Source organism: Crinia signifera, chromosome 12 (assembly GCF_055691185.1).
Source record: "Crinia signifera chromosome 12, ASM5569118v1, whole genome shotgun sequence".
NCBI classification, from domain to species: domain Eukaryota; kingdom Metazoa; phylum Chordata; class Amphibia; order Anura; family Myobatrachidae; genus Crinia; species Crinia signifera.
In genome coordinates this window covers 38,655,866-38,679,358 of record NC_139228.1, presented here as the reverse complement: position 1 = coordinate 38,679,358, position 23,493 = coordinate 38,655,866, and the positions used below count along the sequence as shown (strand labels likewise).

At 45.4% G+C, this 23,493-nt stretch overlaps 1 protein-coding gene across 2 annotated transcripts in view; it reads left to right on the top strand.

Annotated features, from left to right (window-relative positions):
* The window catches only part of STARD9 (StAR related lipid transfer domain containing 9), a 151,962-nt gene extending 129,355 nt beyond the window's left edge, over window positions 1–22,607 (top strand). Inside the window, exons 24-33 of one of the 2 annotated variants that reach the window (XM_083167246.1) lie at window positions 2,780–2,977; window positions 3,135–3,309; window positions 3,684–3,830; window positions 5,435–5,537; window positions 7,804–7,952; window positions 10,200–10,264; window positions 10,786–10,991; window positions 13,322–13,401; window positions 16,456–16,614; window positions 18,205–22,607. In XM_083167246.1, coding sequence (XP_083023372.1) covers window positions 2,780–2,977; window positions 3,135–3,309; window positions 3,684–3,830; window positions 5,435–5,537; window positions 7,804–7,952; window positions 10,200–10,264; window positions 10,786–10,991; window positions 13,322–13,401; window positions 16,456–16,614; window positions 18,205–18,306 — 1,384 coding nt within the window. In that variant the 3' untranslated portion in view covers window positions 18,307–22,607. Of the gene's footprint in view, window positions 1–2,779; window positions 2,978–3,134; window positions 3,310–3,680; window positions 3,831–5,434; window positions 5,538–7,803; window positions 7,953–10,199; window positions 10,265–10,785; window positions 10,992–13,321; window positions 13,402–16,455; window positions 16,615–18,204 lie in introns of both variants that reach the window. The other variant, XM_083167245.1, reaches the window with a different exon arrangement.
* The last annotated feature ends 886 nt before the right edge of the window (window positions 22,608–23,493 follow it).

The window sequence follows — 23,493 nt, the reverse complement described above, 5'->3', positions numbered from 1 at the left end:
TATTAAGTTTCTTATATAACGCACACATTACGCAGCGCTTTACAGATAATATTTTGAACATTCACATCAGTCCCTGCCCCAGTAGAGCTTACAGTCTATATTCCCTACCACATGTACACGCACACAGACATTCTAGGGTTAATTTTGTTAAGAGCCAAATAACCTACCAGTATATTTTTGGAATGTGGGAGGAAACCGGAGTACTCGGAGGAAACCCACGCAAGTACGGGGAGAATATACAAACTCTGCACAGTTAGAGCCATGGTGGGAATCAAAAACATGACCTCAGTGCTGTGAGGCAGTAATGCTAACCATTACACCAGGGGTGTCAAACTCAAATTCATCGGTGGCCGCATCAGCAGTTTGGTCACCCTCAAAGGGCCGGTTGTATCTGTAGGTCCCCCTGTATAATTATAATGCCATGACACCACAGGCTGCTCCCCCTGTATAATATAAAATGAATGCCATGACACCACAGGCTGCTCCCCCTGTATAATAATAATGCCATGATACCACAGACTGCTCCCCCTGTATAATATAATAAAAGTAATGCCATGACACATAAATGATTATACAGGAGGAGCAGCCTGTGGTGTCATGGCATTATTATTATTATACACGGGGACACCTCAGGAAACAGCAGATATATAAAAATTTTTTATTGTGAGTGTGATCCTCATCCTCACTTCTTGTTTCTCAGTCTGTCCTGCAGCTGCTGCGGCTTCCAGCTTTTCTTCACTGCTTGCTGCGGCCACACTGTCCCCGACTCCCGGTCCAGCTTCCCTGCCTGCTCCTACTTCTCTACAGACGCATGGGCGGGCGGCGTCATCGTCATGACGTCCCCACCCAGTGTCTGTCACTTCCGGGAATCAGAGGGAACAGGTGGCCGGGCCCTCCTCCACGTAGCCGTGGAGGCCGGCGGCCATGTTTCTGTAGCCGCATACATATGTGCCTACAGGAACATGTCCGCCGACAGTGGAGGAACAGGTAAGGCGGCGGCGGATGTGGACGCGGCCCGCAGCACTCCTGTTTTAGACACACTGCCCCTGCGTGCTATCTCCTCGCGCGGGCCACATGACGAGGTCTGGCGGGCCGGATTTGGCCCGCGGGCCTTGTGTTTGACACCCGTGCATTACACCATCCGTACTGCCCAATTAGCAGACAAAGCATTTAAGGAAAGAAAAGTACATACATTCTCTCTGCCTTGGCATACAGTATAAAAACCATTGAACTGTATTATAGGTGTGCAAACACTGTACATGCTTCTCCCTGTATCAGGAGGACTTGTTCATTATATATTTATGAAGTTATTTCGCCCTCTGCTACCTTTATGGCTCCATAGTAAACCATTTTGGTTTTAAGGAATAAGTGGTGGTAAATTTTATACAAAATGGTATAAAGTGCTTTCAATATTTTATGAATATACCACCAACTTATAATTAAGTACAAGAGTGGTGGTAAATATGTATGGGTACTTGTTTCCTAGCACAGCGCCAGCGCTAAAAATTGTATCCATCGGGACCCAAAAAATTGCGTCGATGCGATCGACGCGATTATTACATTGGAATCAATGTAAAATGGTCCCTGAGACCCGATTTTACATTGGCCCCAATGTTAAATGCCCCCCAGACCCCAATTTTCATTGTATCCCCACCCTGATGGGTGAAATGCCCCCCCATTGTTAACGCCACCCCACGATGAACGCCAATGGCGAGCGCAGCGAGCCTGCGAGGGTCGGCGGTACGCGTTTTCCGACCTTTTTATACCCCCACTATCCACTTCGCTGTGAAGTTGATTTTATATAGTGTGGCGAGCGGTCACGCATTACTTCACAGGTATTACGCGTCCCCTCGCGGGGCTCGCCGCGCTTCGGGCTAGGTGGCTCTCCACACTATATAAAATCAACTCCACGTCGACGTGGATAGTGGGGGTATTAAAAGGTCGGAGGACACATACCGCCGGCGTTCATCGTGGGGTGGCGTTAACAATGGGGGGGGGGGGGCATTTGACATACAAATTACCCATCAGGGTGGGTATACAATCAAAAATCGTGGCCATTTAATATTGTTCCCTATGTAAAATCGGGTCCATCGCATCGGTCGCATTGTATGCCATTATAATGGCATACAATGGACCCGATTTTACATAGGTATTTAACATTGAATACAATGCATTCAATGTTAAATTGCGTCGGTCGCATCGGGACCTTAACTTAAGGCATGCCATGGACGCGATTTTTTAATTGTCGGGAAAAAGGCTAAATATAGCCCAAAAATCGTGTCGGTCGCGTCCATCGCATACCTTAAGTTAAGGTATGTGATTACCCACGACGGGCGCCATGCTAGGAAACAAGTACCTATGTATGTATGTATGTATGTATGTATGTATGTATGTATATTTCAAAATGACTATGTTGCTATGTTGAATAGTTACCACAAAATTATCTACCACTTCTAGCTCCAATATCTACTGGTACACAACCGTCCTACTATAATTCCTATTACATTCCCCATCCGGGAACTGATTGTTGTGAAACTATGTACATGTTACCCTACGTAGTCCTCACGATCTCTCGTCTTCACGTTGAGGCATACCCTACCAGCCAGAACTAGGAAAGGCATGCTGAGATTTGCAGTTCCATAGGTTGACATATAGTTGTACTAAATATGTTTGTTTATGGACTTGGGTGTTATTAACAGATTGTGGTGTGTGTATGTGCAGGTGTAACTGGTATTTACTAGTAGATTGTAAAATAAACCATTGATTTAACCTTCTATAGACACTTGCAAGTGATAGAAAATTTTCGCAAAGAAAGAGAAGATCGAATACAGAGATTTAGAAGGAGTCGCAGCCTAAGTCCGCAGAAGCAACTGAGCGCCTCGCAAGCATCACTGACATCACTGAGAGAGTCGGATTTGCCCAGTCGTCGCAGGGAGTACCTGCAGCAGCTGAGGAAAGACATTGTGGATAATACCAGGTAATTGCACATAAGGCTGGCAATACATGCAGCATACCCTGCATTATCCAATTAAATTCCTTGGCGTTCTTGGAAAAACTTAAGTGGCTTTTATACCCAGTGCAGAGTAACATGCTGAGACTACTAGGTCAAATGTGTTTCTCTTTTTCATTTCTAGAATTCAAGAACCAAAGCAAAGGTCGGCCCAGTGTCCCTCAGAGATTGGCATGATGCTGATAGATTATCAAAAGGCTCGGGAAGAAGCCAAAATGGAAATTGCCAAAGCAAGAGACAAGCTGCGAGAAAGGGCCGAGGTGGAAAAGAGGCGACTGCAGCAGGGAAGTCTTCCAAAGGTAAGCAGCCTGCTCTCACCATTATACAGGTCACAGCGGGTTCCGGATAAACAACTAGCACAGTCCTGGCCAACCTCTGGTTCTCCAACTGTTGCAAAACTACAAGTCCCAGCATTCATTGCCACAGTTTTCAAGACAGTTCAATTCGAAGCCATTCTGCAATAGTCACGTGCCCATTGTCGTCTTAATGTGTTTTTACGTTACAGGCCTGAACTAGCACATCAGTTGTGTTTCTGGGCTATGGGGTTTTCTTATTGTAATTTGGTGTGAATGTCTGTATGTAACGGATCATACACTATTTGTAATACTCTATTTCCGTGGTACAAACATGATGAGTAAATGTTTCTCTTACATAATTTACTCTCTTTGAGGAGGATGCCAAGCTGAAGACACTTGTAAGCACCAGCACTTTATTCACCAGTTCCAGCCTTAGCCTGTCCTCGGGACCCACGTCTGGGTATAATAGTGGCATGACCGCTCCACTTGGCAAGAGTAGCAAGTTGGGCATCCAGGAGGCAAATGTGAGTATTTTCTATGTAATATACAGTATGGTCTCCTTTGTATCCAGAAATTAGAGATAAATGGTGTTATAAACCACTAACTAACAAGCTGAGATGAACTTTGGCTCTTGGCATTGCCACTTTTTGGGCCCCGCACCACTAGGGCGCACAAAACGGTACTTGTGTATTATCAGGACGCCCGATTTTTGGCGTTTTCCGGCTGATTTGCATGCTGTTCCATCATTGCACACCCCCGATTTCCATCGTAGTGCATCGCATCACCTGCAATATAGCTGCATGCGATGCATGCCATGTGATGCGACTCGATTTTTAATTGTACAAGCACCCTGATGGGTGCTTACAATGCTAAATGCACCCCCATTGTCAACGCCACCCCCACTATCAACGCCAACCCGAAGCGTGGCGAGCGGCGGAGGTACGCGTCCTCTGACCTTTTTCATACCCCCACTATCCACGTCGGCATGGAGTTGATTTTATATAGTGTGGCGAGCGCAGCGAGCCACCGAGCCCGAAGCGTGGCGAGGGGACGCGGAATACATGTTAAAGTAATCCGCGTCCGCTCGCCACACTATCTAAAATCAACTCCACGCCGACGTGGATAGTGAGGGTATGAAAAGGTCAGAGGACGCGTACCGCGGACTCGCTACGCTCGCCACGCTTCGGGTTGGCGTTAACAATGGGGGTGCATTTAACATTGCGAATCGCATCGCATTCCACTTGCTGGCATGCAATGCTATGCGATATTTAATTGTGCAATCAGGGGCATTTTCCCGAAAATCACATTGCATACCATCGCATAGTACCTGGGGGTGTGCAAGGATGGAATAGCATGCAAATCGGCAAGAAATGGCCGAAAATCGGCCGCTAAATCGCATCGTAGATCGAATCGGCCGATAAATCGGATGCGATATTGTATACGATTTACATTACATCGGGCGCCCTGATAATACACAAGTACCCACAAAACAGTAGCTACCTCATGAGCAACTTGCCTCCCATCCATAATTCTGTTCAGCAGGGGGCACCATTAGGAAGACAGAAATGTAATTTTATAGAGCTTCTGTTGAACATTTCATCTGTTCCCTACTTGGGGAGACCATGATGTGGGCTAAAAGTTCTATTACTGACAATACAGCTCATTAATTCACTAGTGGTCAAGTGATGTCACTAATTCCTAGTGCACTGCCATCTTGAATATTGTAGCAGCCCAAACAGAAGCTGCTTCCTTTGTGTACAGACAATAAGGGCATTGTATATTAGCTTGTTAGATTTAGTTTACAAGGATACAATTTAGGATGTCTGTAACATATGAATGTGTCACTGCAAGCTTTAAATGTATATATTGGAATAAATATATTTATGTATGCGAAGGCACAAATCGCTTCAGTTTTGTTGGTTTAATGAAAAGCCCATAGATTCAGTAGGAACCAGTCCATCACTTTGACTTTGCACAGTGGTTCCTAATGGATTCATAATTTATCCTTGTGACTTTTTTCAGCTAACAAAATGTCTGCCTCTACTGTGGGTGGGCGATTAGTGCGCTGTATTCACATTGCTGCTTTCTACAGTGATGTAAGTCGTTTGTTTTATTGTCCATTCAATAGACATTGCCAAGAAATTTGGTTCCACAGCTGAGACCTGAAAGAGGCCGACCCACAGTGCGGACCGGTCAGCTTTCTGCAGCTTCCCAGAATGCTCCTGTGTCTGGTACGTGTCCTAACTCTCCAATGCTTAATATACATATTCATATGGGGGGGGGTGTACAGTATTTCTATAGGTAACATTGTTATACGCTGAGTGGCCAAATTAGTATGACCACCAGGTTAGTACTTTGTGTGGCCGACTTTTACCCTTTAATATGGCTTATATTCTTTTAGGCATGGATTATACTAACAGTTGCTATATTCCATGGGGGATATTGGCCCAAATGTGATAAAGTAAATCTCCATAAGAAGCCATGCTTCTGTGCTGTTGTCTCCATATCCCCAGCCCATGGTGTTATTGACTTGGACTTGTCAGGCCACATGACCCCTTTCCAATAGTTTACTGCGCAATTCATGTGCAAACTGGAGGTGATTCACGCTGATCTCGAAATCAAGGATCCATTGGTACTTGTGTATTTTGGCGGCGCCCATCGCATCGCTTACCATAACGTATACGATGGTATGCGATGCGACGCGATATCGTACGATAGTGTACAATGCCATACGATGCGATGCGATTAAACATTGTATAAGCACCCTAATGGGTGCTTACAATGTTAAATGCACCCCCACGCCACCCCCCCACTATAAACGTGAACCCGAAGCGTGGCGAGCGCAGCAAGCCCGCGAGGGGCGGCAGTACGCGTCCTACGACCTTTTCATACCCCCACTATCCACGTCGGCGTGGAGTTGAGAATAGAATAGTGTGGCGAGCCACCGAGCCCGAAGCGTGGCGAGCCCCGCGAGGGGACGCGTTTACCTGTGAAGGTATCCGCGTCCCGGGCTCGCTGCGCTCTCCACACTTCGGGCTCGGTGGCTCGCCACACTATTCTATTCTCAACTCCACGCCGACGTGGATAGTGGGGGTATGAAAAGGTCGTAGGACGCGTACCGCCGCCCCTCGCGGGCTCGCCACGCTTCGGGTTCACGTTTATAGTGGGGGGTGGCGCGGGGGTGCATTTAACATTGTAAGCACCCATTAGGGTGCTCAAAAGCACCCTTTAGGGTGCTTATACGATTTTTTACCGTATAGGGGGTCAAAATCGCGTCGCATCGCATGCCATCGGGTACATGGCATGCGATGCGATACGTTCATCGTACGACGGACATCGGGGGCGCCGCCAAAATACACAAGTACCGATCCATTCATCAGTAGCGTTTACTTTGACAGCATAGATATTGAATTTATAATCCATAGAACTAAAGTTTTTTTATATATATATATATATTTCATACCGGCCTCAAGGCTTGAAAGGCTACTTGAGCTTGGAATTACCACAGGGTTGGGAACATTACCTGCTCTGAAGTGAAGTGGTTTCCTACCTCTGGTTCTCATTTGAACCAGTTACTGCTGTTTCTGTTGGACTCTCTGGGAAATTAGTTTAAAACATGGCTCTTTTAAGGTTCAGGTCTTCAATTCATCTCTCCATAGTTGTGAATTAGAGATGGTGTCACAGCGCCTGATTAAAAATTGGTCCCTACCAGTGTAACCTAGGCATCACTAGTGCCACCAGCAGCTGTACTCAGGAACCCTGACTGAGGGCCACAACCTGCGTGTAAGATGCCGCTAAGTCCAAACTCTCTTGCGACGGTCCCTAGCGAACACTGCCGGTGCCTTAGTTCTGGGTATCCGCTAAATCCGAGGTACAGGCCGCACCCTGAACACCAGTGGTATGTGACAGGTAGGCAGCTGCTTGGCCTGTTGGCCAACTGATCCTTGGTGCTCACTTTCACAAAATACATCTGCAAGTCCAAAGATACTGGACCTAGGATGTATGGAGATGTACACTGCAATGTCTGAGCGTACCCTTCCTTAGGGACATTTTTTAGATAATCTCCACTGTATCCAATGTCCCCCAGTCAGATGTTTCAGTAAATAGGATTTTGTACTTTACTCCATTCCTTTATTATTTGTTTCTTTTACTGTTGGGTTATTTTATCCTTTTGTTCGATACTTCTGGTCATGTCCCTTTGTAGCAGTGTTAGAAATATTCTGGATTCCCAGAAAGGAATTCCAAAATATGGGGTAGAGAGCTTCATTTTCTTTGGTACCAGCCTCTATACCACATTGTATTCCGGATCCCCAGTGTACAGAAAGACAATACCACTACTACTTATGTAGCATTTTATCTACAAAGAATACAATGAAGCCATTAGGTGTAAGCTTTTCTGGGTGCTGGATAATTATGGTTACAGCAATAGAGTATTATTTACTTTCACACCATTGTATTGCTTTATATGGTGTAATATATATCTAAATGTCTCCTTAGGGCCACCGTACATAAGCCATACCTCTGCTGATGAAAGCTCAATCGGCAAAGCAGGCGTTTGCTCCCTCCCGCATGTTTCCCTCCTCCAGTCTACACCAGTGTCCTATCAGGGCCTGGCCACCAAGCTCCAAGCCAGTGCAACAGCTGAGGTGAGTTCCATGCCTGTAATACCCAACAGTAGCGTTATAGTCCAATTTGTATGGTTGTCTTGTGAGCCAGAAGATTGAATCGAAAAAGAAAATGCCATATTCTGTTCCATAAACAGTTTGTGTACACATTTGTCCATTTCTCTAGGTCTTACCTCCATGCATGTTGAACAGCACTTCTTGACGCACCATGCCATGGCGTTATTCGGTACACAGTGTCTTTGCATGCAACATTTACCATTACAATGTCTTACTCTCAGAATGGTGCAAATATGACGCACAAGCAGCTTCTGATTCTGTGTGTACCCGCAGCTGTATCTGCATACAAAATGCTACGCTTGTTTTCTTTCAGTAAAACAATGCACAGTAGCATTTTGCACGCAGATACAGCTGCAGTCACATAGAATACAGGCATACTGCATATTATTTGAGTCAGCAGAAGCTGCTTGTGATTTGCCCCATTTTGCGAAAAAGACTCACAATTTCCATGCAGAGACGCTCGCAACTACTGAGTCACCCAGAGCTCATGCATTATGTCTAACACGGGGGATTGATGTATGTGGACACATCTGTAGGTGACTAGCAATAAGGGAGTTTGCATGGCAAGTTTCAGGTTTGGATACAGCGGTAATTGTACAGGTCATGTGTCTCAACTCCCCGGAAGAAGGGCACAGACTGCACTAGTGGGCAATGTAACTTTACATCTTGGATTTAAGGACATTTCTACAAATCCCTATATTAAATGTGTGTGTATTCCAATTAATATTATTTTGTAGATCTGGGGTAGCCAACCCTAGTCCTCGAGAGCTACCAACAGTGCATGTTTTGCAGGTCTCCTCACAGAATCACAAGTGAGCTAATTAGCTCCACCTGTGGATCTTGTAAAATGTGTCAGTGATTAATGAGTGCAGCTGTGCAGCAGCTAGGTTGTCTGGAAAATGTGAACTGTTGGTAGCTCTCGAGGGCTAGGGTTGGCTACCACTGGTGTAGATCATAACACATCTAGAAACATCTCTTAGTGGAAAAAGTCATCAGTTAACCTAACATAAAGGTATAGGCTGCTCCTACGTTGTCCATTCACCCACAATAGACGTTTAGAACGTTTTTTGAGACCGTAGCTAAACATTTTCTTTTAAATATTTCTGTCATTAGCGGCACAGAACCGGGAAAACCAGAAATACAGTATGAATGTTTACGGACATGAATGGACTAAAAACAAGTCACAGAGTATATACGGGCAGGAGTAGTCAGTGTAGGTAAAAACGTACAGCTGCGCTTTATTATAGTTATAAATCTACGTTCAATTAATTATTGCCTTGGACCTCATTTAAATACCCCCCTTAAACTAATGACAGATATGTTGCAGTGCCCCCAGAAAACTCCTCCCAATGAATAATGACCTATTTAGAGGTATAGCAAAATCTTAAAATAATGACATCATTTTATCTAAATATCTGAATAATGGGCCAAGTTATAGCATGTAGTCATGGACATTTGGGGGAGGGGTTTGGTAGTATATCTCACAGCCAATATTTAGGTCCACATGTGAAAAAGGGTCGACACCTCAGCGTGAGGACCCTAATGAGTGTACCGTGCCCTCTTGCTTGGCGAGCAAACCAATGCGCTCAGATGAAAATCTACAATGTAAAAATCTCATGTCGGCCTTTTGTTAATTATTAGCTATTATGGTCTAGATTAGAACAGGGGCTATATGCTATTTGGCCATGCTAAAACCGTTGCAGGGATGTGTTGTTCAACAACAGTTGGGAGCCAATAGTTACCCATCCCTGGTCTAGAAGATGTTAGGTAAAGAAGTAGAATGGTTACTATGCGCAAAATCTCTACAGGTAAATATAGCCACGAAATCCTGACATTTTTCATACAGTTATTTGCCGACACCTGCTGGTTGTCTTTTTCCCATTATTCAAAAAAGCTTCAAAAGCCAACCATGTAACCATCCTAGATGGCAGCTTTATCTGGTACTATCAGGGGCAACATGAGAACCATGGAATTTTTATGTAGTAGTTATCGTGTTATTTCACTGTTCAATGTATCAAAACACAGTGAAAAACCCCCATGTGGACCTAGCCCATGTTGACCTTGCTGCCTGTCCACCTAGTTGGTGTAGACCTAATGACCGTGTCCCTGTGAGTCTGACAGCACTGCTGTAGATAAACACATTGGCTGCGAGTACAGAATGTTATGTCCTTGTTACACTATTCCAGTCACTTACAAATACCTTTGTTTCAGATAATGGCAGCTTGCTCCTATGACCTCAATAATCTCTATAATCATCAGGCAGCAGCTGGTTGGATGTAAGTCTCAGTTCATTTTATAATTCCCTTTTCTTTATATGTATCCTTATTACCAGTTGGCAGAATTTGTGTTACTATTACCTAAGCTACAATGAAAAATATATCTATAAACATAAATGTATTCCTTATTGGAGTCAGCCTAAGTAAAGGCATACTGAGGTTATACAGGACCTAGGAGTCATGCAATGTATGTATACAGTCAGCCCTAGGAGTAATGGGGATTGTCCTGCCATGGTGGCCACTGAAAAGGGGTGTGAGCTGGAGGACCAATAAATAATGGCATGCGCCTTGCTCCAGGCATGCTATTGGTACACACGGTCACACCTGCCCTCAACAGATTTCATCCACGGCTCTCTGACACATAGAGGAGTCAAAGTATGAACGTCCCCCTGGAACAGCTCCTGGGGAATGAAATTAATGAATTAATGGGACCAGCTATAAGCACACTGCCCCAGTTCTCTCTAGCACTACCGTCACTTGTTGTCAGCATATGGTACCATTATGCCGTTTCTCCATTCCAGGTATCAGAGTACAAAGAAGGATGTACTGATGTATTATAAGTCCTGCGCCATACCTACACAACATGGATTTCTTGGTGCTGGAGTCATTAAGAGGCCTCTGCACGATGTCTGGTGTACGGTGAGAGACATAACTGCGAGGCAGCTGTATGACCAGTCCGTCCTCACATGTTCTGTACATCAGCGACTGAGTGGCAACATACAACTGGGTAAGTGACATGCACACGTGCTCTATATTATTCACATCCAATGTGTAATGTCTGCAGCCAGGATCTTACAGTGGGCTGCTCACCAGTAGCGGTACAGCGACCAGACACCACACATATGGGAAACGTGTTTGCACAGCACTTCTGCCTCGTCACCACCCAGTACGGTCACAATCCGCTCTTCCTGGCCAAACATCAGAACGATTTCAGGCCCGAACCCATAATTTAGATGGGTCGTGCGATGCATTGGGGTTTTTTTTGTGTGCAAATCGTGAGGTTGGTACGATGCGCGGTCCTGTAGGCCGTGAGGTCAATCCTCAGATGTTATGTGCTGCACGTAAGATCTGAGGATGCGGCTAACAACCAGTATGCTGGGAGATGCAGATCTTACAATAGATCTTATGTGAAATGACACACATACAGCATGACTTGCATAGGACCTGATCCCAGGTCGGAAGAGCGACCGCGTGTGCTTTAAAAGCACCTACTGTACCATCTGCTTACAACCACAAGCAAAGCCAATGGATCATACGTGCAGCAGGTATGATCTGAGGCTCAACCTGCGGGATTGCGCACCGTAACGATATTCCTCACGAATTGCACACAATCCATTGCACTTGTGCGTTCAGGAAGCTGCCGGGGAAATTATGACACCATCTGGATCACAAGCTCGTCGTTCTGATGTATGGCCAGCACTGTGGGATGTTTGATTGAGGAGATGGAATACAGTGCTGGGCAATGTACAGCTATAAGACTTCAACAGTGAAATCTCTTCAGTGCCTGTATGTCAGCCAGTGGGGTAGAGAGGAACGGTCAGACTATTACTAGTGGCAAATTGTTGCTGGTAGTTTTGGACTGCCATGGTGTCCTTAATGGGAGGGAAAAAAGATGATCAGAAATATTCATTAATCATTGCATGCTGCCATATGTGCACCACACCACTGTGCCCCTGTCCAGGTCTCTGCAGCTGCATCAGATGTTTATCTCCGGTGCTGATTCTGACATGTCCTCATGCAGGTGCAGGACCAGACCACTTATAGCAGCTATACAGTAAGAGGCGCAGAGACAGAAAAAGCAGTCAGTCAGGAGTAATGAGCAGATACATCTATTGCCATCAAATTCCAATAGAAAAGTCCTAGTCATGGCTGCCAGCAATTCAGGGGAAGACCCCTTCCAAAGCTTCAAATATAGTTGTGAGTGAAGGCCACTAAGATACAATATAGCATTTTTACTTTCAACATGGTATCACCCTGCATGGCAAAGGGCACGTAAGGTTTCCTCGGTTCAGCGCTGTACTATTCTCTTCTGGTACTCATTCAGCTGACTGTTGGCAGCGATCTATACTAATTGGTCAGTTATCATCATCTAGAACACATGTCTTCAACCTGTGGCCCTCCAGATGTTGTAGAACTACATGTCCCATCATGCCCTGACAGTTTTGGCATGCTCTCATAGGAAAAAATGTGGCAATGCATGTTGGAACATGTAGTTTCACAACATCTGGAGGGCCACAGGTTGAAGACCCATGATCTAGAACATGTTAGCACCTAATGGGGATATTGCTTATAGCAATGAGTATTCCCAACACAGTTAACCATTGCTTTTTAAAAACCAGTGTAACATAGTAGCAAGTACAATAGACCGGGTGAGATGAATCCTTAGTGATACTCCAGGATGGCGCTAACCTTCTCCCACGTGCCGCTCTCCCCTTCACAGCTCAATCCATGAGAAGTGCCAGCTTACTGGGCTAATTGGAAAACCCTCAGTTATATTAACGCATCTAATAAGATGTTTGCCCTATTGTTTTCACCTTCAAGCTTCATATACCTTCATCAGGTTACACCCTAATGCATTTAATTAACAAACTTAGATCCGTTATTTGTTGTGATTGGATTAGCAATTATGTACTAATCTGTGAAGAGACCAGTTACTACCATGTTACAGGCTAGGTTTTAAAAATGACAGAGGCTGGTAATTTAGCTGTCTAGGTATTTAACCCTTTGGTTGGCAACATCTGTGTGAGGTGCAAAACATCTGCTAAAAATGCCGGCGTCGCTCACTTTGGTTATATAAATTCAAATGAAAAAAATTATTTTCTATATAAGGAGGCATTACAGATCATTATGATGAATACAAATGTTTGCTTGGCAATTTTCACACCTATTTTGACAAATTCACTTGGCACTCAAAGGGTTAAGGAACAAATTGCATTGTTAAGGTTATTATGCACAATAACTACTGATATTATGTCCAATAAATATTAGGAACATTTGAAGACTATTTCTAGGATTGCGTTAATACTGACTGTGGCTATTTTCTGTTCCCCTGTTTAGTACATGTGCTGATGGATATGTCACTTTGCTACCTAAAGCAACCCAGGGATTTCTGTTGCATCACTGTAGAATCAAAAGAGGTAATCAGACAGTTCACCAACTGCTTTAGCACCAGCTTTGATCAATGTATATATAATATTTCACGTCATGTAAAGGCAGGAGCAGATATATAAGCTGTAGCAGCAATTACACTGAACATGTCTAGAGCTACAGTCACACACGAATAATGCAGCAATGTGCGCTGTGTGCTGAGCGATCACTGAGGGAACACTGGCCCTGACTGGCATTAATCGCTGGGTGATGGCAACGCTATGGCCCCTACACACAGAGCAATGTAGGGGCATTTTCTAAGCAATCTAGTGACACGCCCTGATATCTATTTCCCTAAGTGTAGGCCCCATAACAGACGTTTTCGCTTCCATGATCGTGTGTCTCTGCTTGTGGGTGTAACCATAACCTGTATTACCAATAATCTTAGTAAAGTTGTATTGAACATTTATCACATTAGCGCAGGGGTTCTCAAACTCATTCCTCATACCCCACACAGTTCACGTTTTCCAGGTCACCCAGCAGGTGCACTCATTACTCACTGACACATTTTAAAAGATCCACAGATGGAGCTAATTACTTCATTTGTGATTCTGTGAGGAGACCTGGAAAACATTAACTGTGGCCTTTATTCAGATCTGATCGCAGTACAAATTTGGGTACTTGTTTCCTAGCACAGCGCCAGCGATAATTGTATCCATCAGGTGTTTAAAAATCACGTAGATCGCATCGAATACGATCGACGCGATTTTTACATTGGCCCCCAATTTTAATTATATCCCCACCTTGATGGGTCAAATGCGCCCCCCCCCCCCCATTGTTAACGCCACCCACAGCGCAGCGGTACACATCCTCCGACCTTTTCATACCCCCAATATCCACGTCGGCGTGGAGTTGAATTTATATAGCGCGGCAAGCCACCGAGCCTGAAGCGTGGTGAGTGGACGCGCATTACTTCACAGGTATTACGCGTCCACTCGCCACGCTTCGGGCTCGGTGGTTTGCTGCGCTCGCCACACTATATAAAATCAACTCCACGCCAATGTGGATACTGGGGGTATGAAAAGGTTGGAGGACGTGTACTGCCGCCGCGCGTCACGCTTCGGGTTGGCGTTCATCGTGGAGTGGCGTTAACAATGGGGGGGCATTTGACATACAAATTACCCATCAGGGTGGGTATACAATGAAAATCGAGTCCATTGGCCCATTTAACATTGTTCCCTATGTAAAATCAGGTCCATCGCATCGGTCACATTGTATGCCATTATAATGGCATACAATGGACCCGATTTTACATAGGCATTTAACATTGAATACAATGCATTCAATGTTAAATCGCTTCGGTCGCATCACATACCTTAAGTTAAGGCATGCGATGGACGCAATTTCTTAATTGTTGGGAAAAAGGCTAAAAATAGCCCTAAAATCTCGTCGGTCGCGTCACCCACGACGGGCACCCTGCTAGGAAACAAGTACCCAAATTTGTTTGGAAAATGGGCAAAACCATGTGCGCTGCAGGTGGGGCAGATGTAACATGTGCCGAGAGAGTTAGATTTATGTGAGTTATTTTGTTTCTGTGCAGGGTAAATACTGGCTGCATTATTTTTACACTGCAATTTAGGGTACTTGTTTCCTAGCAGGGCCACACCGATTTTAATTGTATGAAATTGGGTCGCAAAAATCGGGTCGATCGTATCGCATGCAGCCAAATCGCATGCGATGTGATGCAACCGACCTGATTTTTACATTGGAACCACCTGATTTTTACATTGGAACCAATGTTAAATGCTCCCCATTTAACATAGTGATTACCCATCAGGGTGGGTATACAATGTGAAATGGCCCCCCATTGTTGACGCCACACCACAATCAACGTCAACCCGAAGCGTGGCGAGCGCAGCATGCGTCCTCCGACCTTTTCATACCCCCACTATCCACGTCGTTGTGGAGTTGATTTTATATAGTGTGGCGAGCGCACCCGCATTACGCGTCCCCTCGCGGGGCTCGGCACGCTTCAGGTTTGTTGGCTCGCTGCACTCGCCACACTATATAAAATCAACTCCACAACGACGTGGATAGTGGGGGTATGAAAAGGTCAGAGGATGCGTATGCGGGCTCGCCACGCTTTGGGTTGACGTTGATCGTGGCGTTGTGTTAACAATGGGGGGGCACATTTCACATAATTAACCATGAGGGTGGGTTTGAAAATCGGGTCTGGGGGGCATTTAACCTTGGGTCCAATGTAAAATCGGGTCCGTCGCATTGCATGCCATTATAATGGAATACGATGCGACCGATTTTTAAAGTGTATTAAAAACGTCTTTAAAGCCCGAAAATCGGGTCGGTCGGGAACCATCGCATACCTTAACTTAAGGTATGCGTTGGGATCCGACAGGCGCCGTGCTAGGAAACAAGTACCCAATTTAGATATCAGTTTGAACACATCGCACCCAAATGTAACTCTCTCCGCACATGTTACATCTGCCCCACCTGCAGTGCAGCATGGTTTGGGCCATTTTCCAAACAAATGTGTACTGCAATCAGATCTGAATAAGGGCATGTGTGGGGTTCTGAGGACCGAGTTTGAGAACCTCAGCTCTTGTAAATGCAAGTTAGGAGCCAATTGTTTACTACTTTATATCTCTCCAGACTGATACATTTTGCCAACAGAACCGTTCAAATGGTTTCATAAAATGTAGTCCCTCGTTCCATATACATGTTGTACATTGGATCATGCCTTACAAACAGCTTCTTCTGATTTAAATTATATCCAGCATGCCTATATCCTGTGTGCATACAAAATGCTATGCATGGTACAGTGTCCTCCAGGAAAACACAAATGTGCCATTTGTTATAAACAAAACAGAGCTGTAACTACATAAAATTCATTTTAATGGCGCTAGTCGCATATAAAGATGCTCAATGCTACTGCGTATGGAGGATAGACTTAGGATAGACTTATGTGGACACATCTGTAGTTGCAATGCGACTAGGACACCGAAGGAGACTGATTGAAGCAATGATGTATTCTGTGTTAGCTACAGATGTGTCCTCATACAGTTGTTACTGTTGTTCCCTATGCACAGGAGAAGTGTTACAGCCTGTCCTTCCAGTCTGTGTACAACGAGTCCATGCCGCGTCCTAATAAAGACACTGTACGAGGAGAGCTCCTCCCCAGCGCCTGGATCCTCCAAGCGGATACGATCGGTGGGGAAGCAGTGACCAGAGTCATTTATATGGTGCAGGTAGGACTTACACCTGGTGTTGTGCAGTGATATGGGGCATAAGTCTGAAAGGGGAAAGGACACAACATTACAGTAATATCAATAAAATAACCAACCCTAAACCAGCGGTAGGGTGCATAGGTGGCAAAAAAACTTTGGTTTTTATAGGCCCAGACCAGTATACAAATGCCTGTAGATCTGTCACATTTATATAGAAACCCCACAGAATGGACAAAGAAACAATATACAACTTGAATACACAAATTCTTTGTAGGAGATAAGCTGGGTGCACACTAGATCAGGCTTTCCCAACCACGGTCCTCAGGGCACACCAACAGTGCAGGTTTTGTAGATATCCAGGTTTCAGCACAGGTGACTTAATTAGTGTCTGAGGAATTCTGATTAAACCATCTGTGCTGAAGCCTGGATATCACTAAAACCTGCACTGTTGGTGTGCCTTGAGGACCGTGGTTGGGAAAGCCTGATCTAGATGATACAAGTTTGTATCGTTCCAAACCATCAGGATCGGCAATGTTCAGATCATTCAATGTGTACCCACTATGTTGCTGGCAATGCGCAGTCCCACGCATCATCAGCGACAGCCTCAGTCTTCTGTACAGCAGAACTACATCATGTGTGAGCTACCCAGCAAAGCACAAGTGAATAGGTTTCACCAGTGGGAGAGCAGAAGCTGTAAAGCATGGGTCCTCAAACTGCGGCCCTCCAGATGTTGTGAAACTACAATTCCCAGCATGCCTTGCCACAGTTTTAGCACTCCCTTATAGGAAAACTGTGGCAAGGCATGCTGGGAATTGTAGTTTCACAACATCTGGAGGGCCGCAGTTTGAGGACCCATGCTGTAAAGATTGCACAAAAGATCTACACCAAGTCGGTTCTGCCAGACAGGCAGGAAGGCCCACTGGCATGTGCAGCAACTAACCCTGGGCTACTTTATGTGCAGGACTTTGCAGTCTGTGTCCGACCATCCTAAAGGCAACTTAAAGCGGGTGCCGGACATTTTCCCGACAGTCAAAACCCAGACACTCGGGGTCCCGCCATGTTGCGCTCTCCCCGCTGTCTGAGTCCGGCCAGTCGGGATCCCATACCACACCCCTTGAAGCACCATTTAGAGAGGTAAATAATTTAGCTGATGTTATTACAGAGCCTGCCCTCCATGCTGTCCTTCTATATCCCAAGGTCTACAGTATCTCCTAACTGAATGAAAGAAAAACTTACACTTCAGTATGATACAAAAAACCCAGAACATAGAAAAGCTATGCAAATATACACAAATCCATCAAGCACATACAAAAAGACTGCAAAGTATTGCTTGTTAAAAGATGAAGAAAACAAACATTCTTTGTGCACACAAGATACTGATCGTTTTGCTCAAAGAACAACCAGCCAACCCAATGCTGAACTGCTACATTGGCTCCCTCATCCACCCTTAGGAATGTGTGTGATGTACATGTCGTACTTCCAGTCATAACTGCATTCACTGCATGTTTCCATTCACAGAAATCCGAATCCTACAGGTACAATCCAGCGTTACTACTCCCTACCACACTGCAGTCTTACCTGAAAATGAGTTTATTCTGTTCTTTCTTACAGGTTGACCTCGGAGCCCCAGCTATCCCTTCCAGACTACTGAGAGTGGTTAGCAAGCGTCAGCCTCTGGTGATTGCACGTCTGGCCAGTTACCTTTCTAGGTAACCTTACAGTGATCTACATTACAGGAACTGTAACATAACGCTAGTATCACTTTCCCTGTCACATTACATAATGTGTCAGGAGCTGGCAGCTGTCACAAGACAATCAACACATTATAGTGTGTTTGTTTTTCCCTGTGAATATGCAAATTAGGTTTCACAAAACAGTCAGGTGAATCCGCTCCTGCCACCTGCATGGCCAATCACTGATGACAATGGCAATCTGGCAGCATTTACATCCCGGAATTTTATAACAAACCGGCTTGTGAAGAGAGATGAAGCAGAAAGGTGCAGATTTATCTACAGCTACAATAACTGTTATTGGAGGATTAATCCCAACTGATGTACAAAAGTCTCCTATAGCATGTACTGTAGTTATAGACGTTATGGTTTGTTTTATGATGAACTGTAGTCCCAGTTACAGATTCTTATGTACAGTTACTGGTTTCCCTTATGGATAGGGTTCATGAACAGTTAGGCTATAGGTACAGTAATGTACAACAGGGGGTTACATTAATGTTTGCAATTACATTTTAATAATTAGTAAATAAATGAATGAGAAATGCAAAATAGATATTTTCACAATATATCTTAGGGGGTATAAAATCTGCAACATTTGTAATCTATACATATGGAATGGCTAGTATACCCATGTTCCTAAGGGGATGCAGTTAAAATCCCGGCGGTCGGGATCCCGGCGTTCAGAATCCCGACACTTTCTCCCTCCGTGGGTGTCCACGACACCCCTGGAGGGAGAATAAATTAGCGTAGCGAGGCACCGGCCCGCTGCGTGGCAAGCGATCCACGTCCCCCCCTTGTCGGGATTTCGACCGCCGGAATTTCATACTGCATCCTTCCTAAGGCCTAGGACAGTGATTGCTAACCTTGACACTCCAACTTTTGTTGAACTACACATCCCAGCACGACCTGCTACAGTTTTACAATTTGGCCATGCTAAAACTGATGCAGGGCATGCTGGGATGTGTAGTTCAACAACAGCTGGAGTGTCAAGGTTAGCCATCACTGGCCTCGGACTGGGGTAGCCAACCCTAGTCCTCGAGAGCTACCAACAGTGCATGTTTTGCAGGTCTCATCACAGAATCACAAGTGAGCTAATTATCTCCATCTGTGGATCTTTTAAAATGTGTCAGTGATTAATGAGTGCAGCTGTGCAGCAGCTAGGTTGTCTGGAAAATGTGAACTTTTGGTAGCTCTCGAGGGCTAGGGTTGGCTACCACTGGCCTAGGATATATACACCCAACTCTGCTACCCCTGTTTTATGCAGTAGCTAACTCCAGTCCTCGAGAGCTACCAACAGTTCATGTTTTCCAGGTCACCTCACAGAATCATAAGTGAAGTAAACAAATCCACCTGTGGATCATTTAGAATGTGTCAGTGAGTAATGAATACACCTGTGCCCCAGCTAGGTGATCTAGAAAACTTGAACTGTTGGTAGCTCCCGAGGACTGGTGTTGGCTACCACTGGCATAATACAAATCCCTTTGTTAGAACCCAGGCCTCCACTGCAAAGAACCGCAGTACACTCAGCCCTCGGTTATATCTATTTTTGCCCGATTAACCGCTTACAAAAAGCCAAACAAACCGCCACTGCAAATTCATTTTAAAAAGCAACTGAACAATCCCATTCGGTTAAGCTGGCCATATACATCTACCGAGTCATTACTCCCTCCTTTATCTACAGAGTTATTGTCAGGTCTGGCTGGTTGGAACAAAAACCTGGTAATGGATAAGCTCAAGTGACACAGGGGTAGATTTATCACACTGCGCTATGGGGTATACGCGCTATCCGCCTGCGCTAAAGCAGGGGATAGCACTTCCCCATATCTATCAAACCCGCGATACGGCTGATTAGCGTGCCGCGGTATGGTGCAGGAGGGATAACGTGTATACGTTATTTGAATGTGGGCGCCCGGCTCATACCTTATTTATTAAGATGCTGGATGGCCGCGCGCTCCTCTGTTTTGCGCATGGGCATATCGCCAGAATTATCTGGCGCTGCGGGGCTCTCCTGCTTTCTTCTTCGCCGCTTGGTGGTCTCCGGCGTCCGCAAATTCAAACTGCGCATGCACCGGGTACACAGCATCCCCCGCGAATATTACCCGGCGCATGCGCAGTTTGAATTTGCAGACGCAGGAGATCAGCAAGCGGAAACTGCGCATGCGCCGGATACACAACGCGAGACCAAGGTAACCGGCGCATGCGCAGAAGACACCGCCGGCCGGAGGTTCACCCTTCGTTATGGGAGGAGGCGTATCACCACAGGTCAGAGATAACGCACTCCCATAACGTGCGCACACACATTAGTAAATAAGGGCAAAAAACAGGTTCACTTCACCGCGGAAAAGTGGCGAAAAATACCTGCGCCCATAACGAACGTTCGGCACACAATGATAAATCCACCCCTCAGTTGTTCAGCATTTCTGATCATCCATTACCAGGTTTTTGTTCCATTCAGCCAGATCCGACAATAACTCTGTAATGTGTCTAGATTAGGACTGGCGAGTGCTTTTATCTCTATCCAAGGTTTGATAAAAAGGCCTTAAATGCCAGGAGAAGCAGCATCTGCCTCTTTGCCTTGACGTTCCCCCACCCATACATTCTTATTACTGGCTATTATGCATGTATCCTTTTTCGGTTAAGCATCAATATTTATCTATTCATGGTCCTTTCTTCTGGTCTGAAAATGTGAAAGGAAACTACCAAACTAAACGCAAATGCTCCGAGGGTGTGTGCTCAGTATACATACCCCTCCGGCAGTATATTTCCTGGCACAAATAAAGTTCTCGTCAGACCTGGAAAGTTATTAGGGTCAAAACAGAATTACAAAGCACAAGCTGTTTGGGAGCAATATCATGTAGGGCATAGAAAATATGTCCTCTAACATTTAGTTGCAAAAGTATCAAATATCCACCAAAGGTGACTGAAAAGTACATTTACAGAATGTACAGTAGCTACCGATGTGTCTATCGTCCTGAGCTACAAGTTGTATAATAAGTAACATGTGAGCTACAGGTAACTCTGTAGCGCCAGATGGGTTTTAACAGAAGAAGTCACAAAAAGTCTTCTTTGCAAACCGGACTCTGCTGGTTCAAGTGATATGCAGCCTGTCTATATTCGGTGTGCAACTGCGGCTGTATCAGCATACAAAACACTAACAGCCTTTCGTATGCAGATACAGCTGCAGTCAGAATATAGATATGTGGCATATTTTAATAAGCCGTGCATGTTATGTGCATCTTAGCTTTGTTTTGTAAATAAAACACATTTTAACGGAAAGTCACAATAAAGACGTCTGGGACTACTAAGTCACACCACGGGCTCTTTAACATGAAAAGGAGGCTAGTTGTAATTGCAAAGTGCATTGGAATTTGATGCACTATTTAAGAAACTTAATAAAAATAAGGTACATGGACAAAACAGTACAACCATAATGAATTCAATCAGCTGAGTCTTAAAATTGTACAATGCAAGAACAGTATGTCTGCTGCACAAACCTGTCCAATATCACAGCGGAACCGGTTTATATTTACACAAGTTTTGTTCCCTGCTAACCATTTTGCTTAGCACCAGCCAACAGAATGGCTGCCTTCAGTATGGCTACGTAACAGGGCACTTTACATCTGATTGTAGACAAAGGTAGGTCTGTAAGAAAGCTTAATCTGTTTTTCAGTGTTTTACAACACAACTATGTTAATAAATTATAAAACTAATAACTTGACCTGTGAACAGAGGCGCTGGAACGTTTTTAGGTTGGGGGGGGCAAGATATAATCTCATTTTGGCGCCCCCTAAATTGCTATATGTTACCCCCGGGCACTATACACACTGGCAGCGGCATATATGCATGGGCATTATACACAGGGCAGCGGCATATATGCGTGGGCATTATACACAAGGCAGCGGCATTTACGCATGGGCATTATACACAGGGCAGCGGCATATACACGTGGGCATAATACACCGGGCAGCGGCATATACATGTGGCCAGAGACACCAGGACTGACATTAATCCAGGGGTTGTCATTTACTCGTAAAAAGTGGAAAAAGTGGCAGTGTCACCCCCAAACAGATTTATGTGATTATGTCTGATTATGATAATCAGACATAATTACATAAACCTGTTTGGGTGTGAATCCAGGGGTAAATGACAACCCCTGGATGTGTCAGTCACTGGGGAAGGGAGGGTGAGAGAAGCAGCATTGGCGGGCGCACATCTTCCCTGCCACCCGCCCGGCTATACTACTGATTAATCAGCTGCCCACCCGCCCGCCAGGCATGTTTCGCGCCCCCCCCCCCCCCCAATTTGTAGTAGGTGAGGCTCCTGCTCCGTGAAAAGTGGGCACGGCCCAACATTATACCACACACCGTAATGCCCATTGCACATTTTAGCAAACTTTGTAATACCAATTACACATAAAGCCACATGCCATAATGACAATTACACATAAGGCCACACATGATGCCAATTGCATACTATAGAACACACCGTAATGCCCGTCGCATACTAACACACCGCAATGCCCGTCGCATACTAACACACCGCAATGCCCATCGCACACTATTTAACAAATCGTAATGTCCATTACACATTTAACACATAAGTGCCACTTACCTACATGCTCGGTGCCAGGGGCTTCATGCTCGATGCCATGGGCTTCATGCTCGATGCCAAGGGGGACTGAAATTGCTCGTTGCCAAGGGGGACTGAAATTTGCTCGCAGGGCGGGAAGGTGTGAGTAAATGATAGTGCAGAGCAGGGAGGGTGGGAGTGATAGTGCACAGCAGGGTGGGTGGGTGAGTGAGTGAGGATAGTGCACAGCAGGGTGGGTGGGTGAGGATAGTGCACAGCAGGGTGGGTGGGTGGGTGAGGATAGAGTGCACAGCAGGGTGGGTGGGTGAGGATAGTGCACAGCAGGGTGGGTGAGGATAGTGCACAGCAGGGTGAGTGAGGATAGTACACAGCAGGGTAGGTGGGTGAGGATAGTGCACAGGTGGGTGAGGATAGTGCACAGCAGGGTGGGTGGGTGAGGATAGTGCATGGGTGGGTGGGTGTTGGAGGATAGTGCAGAGATTAGTGCACCCCACCCCACCCACAGTCGGCAAAGCAGCAGCGGTGCTTTCCGCGCACCCCCTCCCCCCTGTCGCCGGGGTTGCCCGCTCCCGGCTCCCTG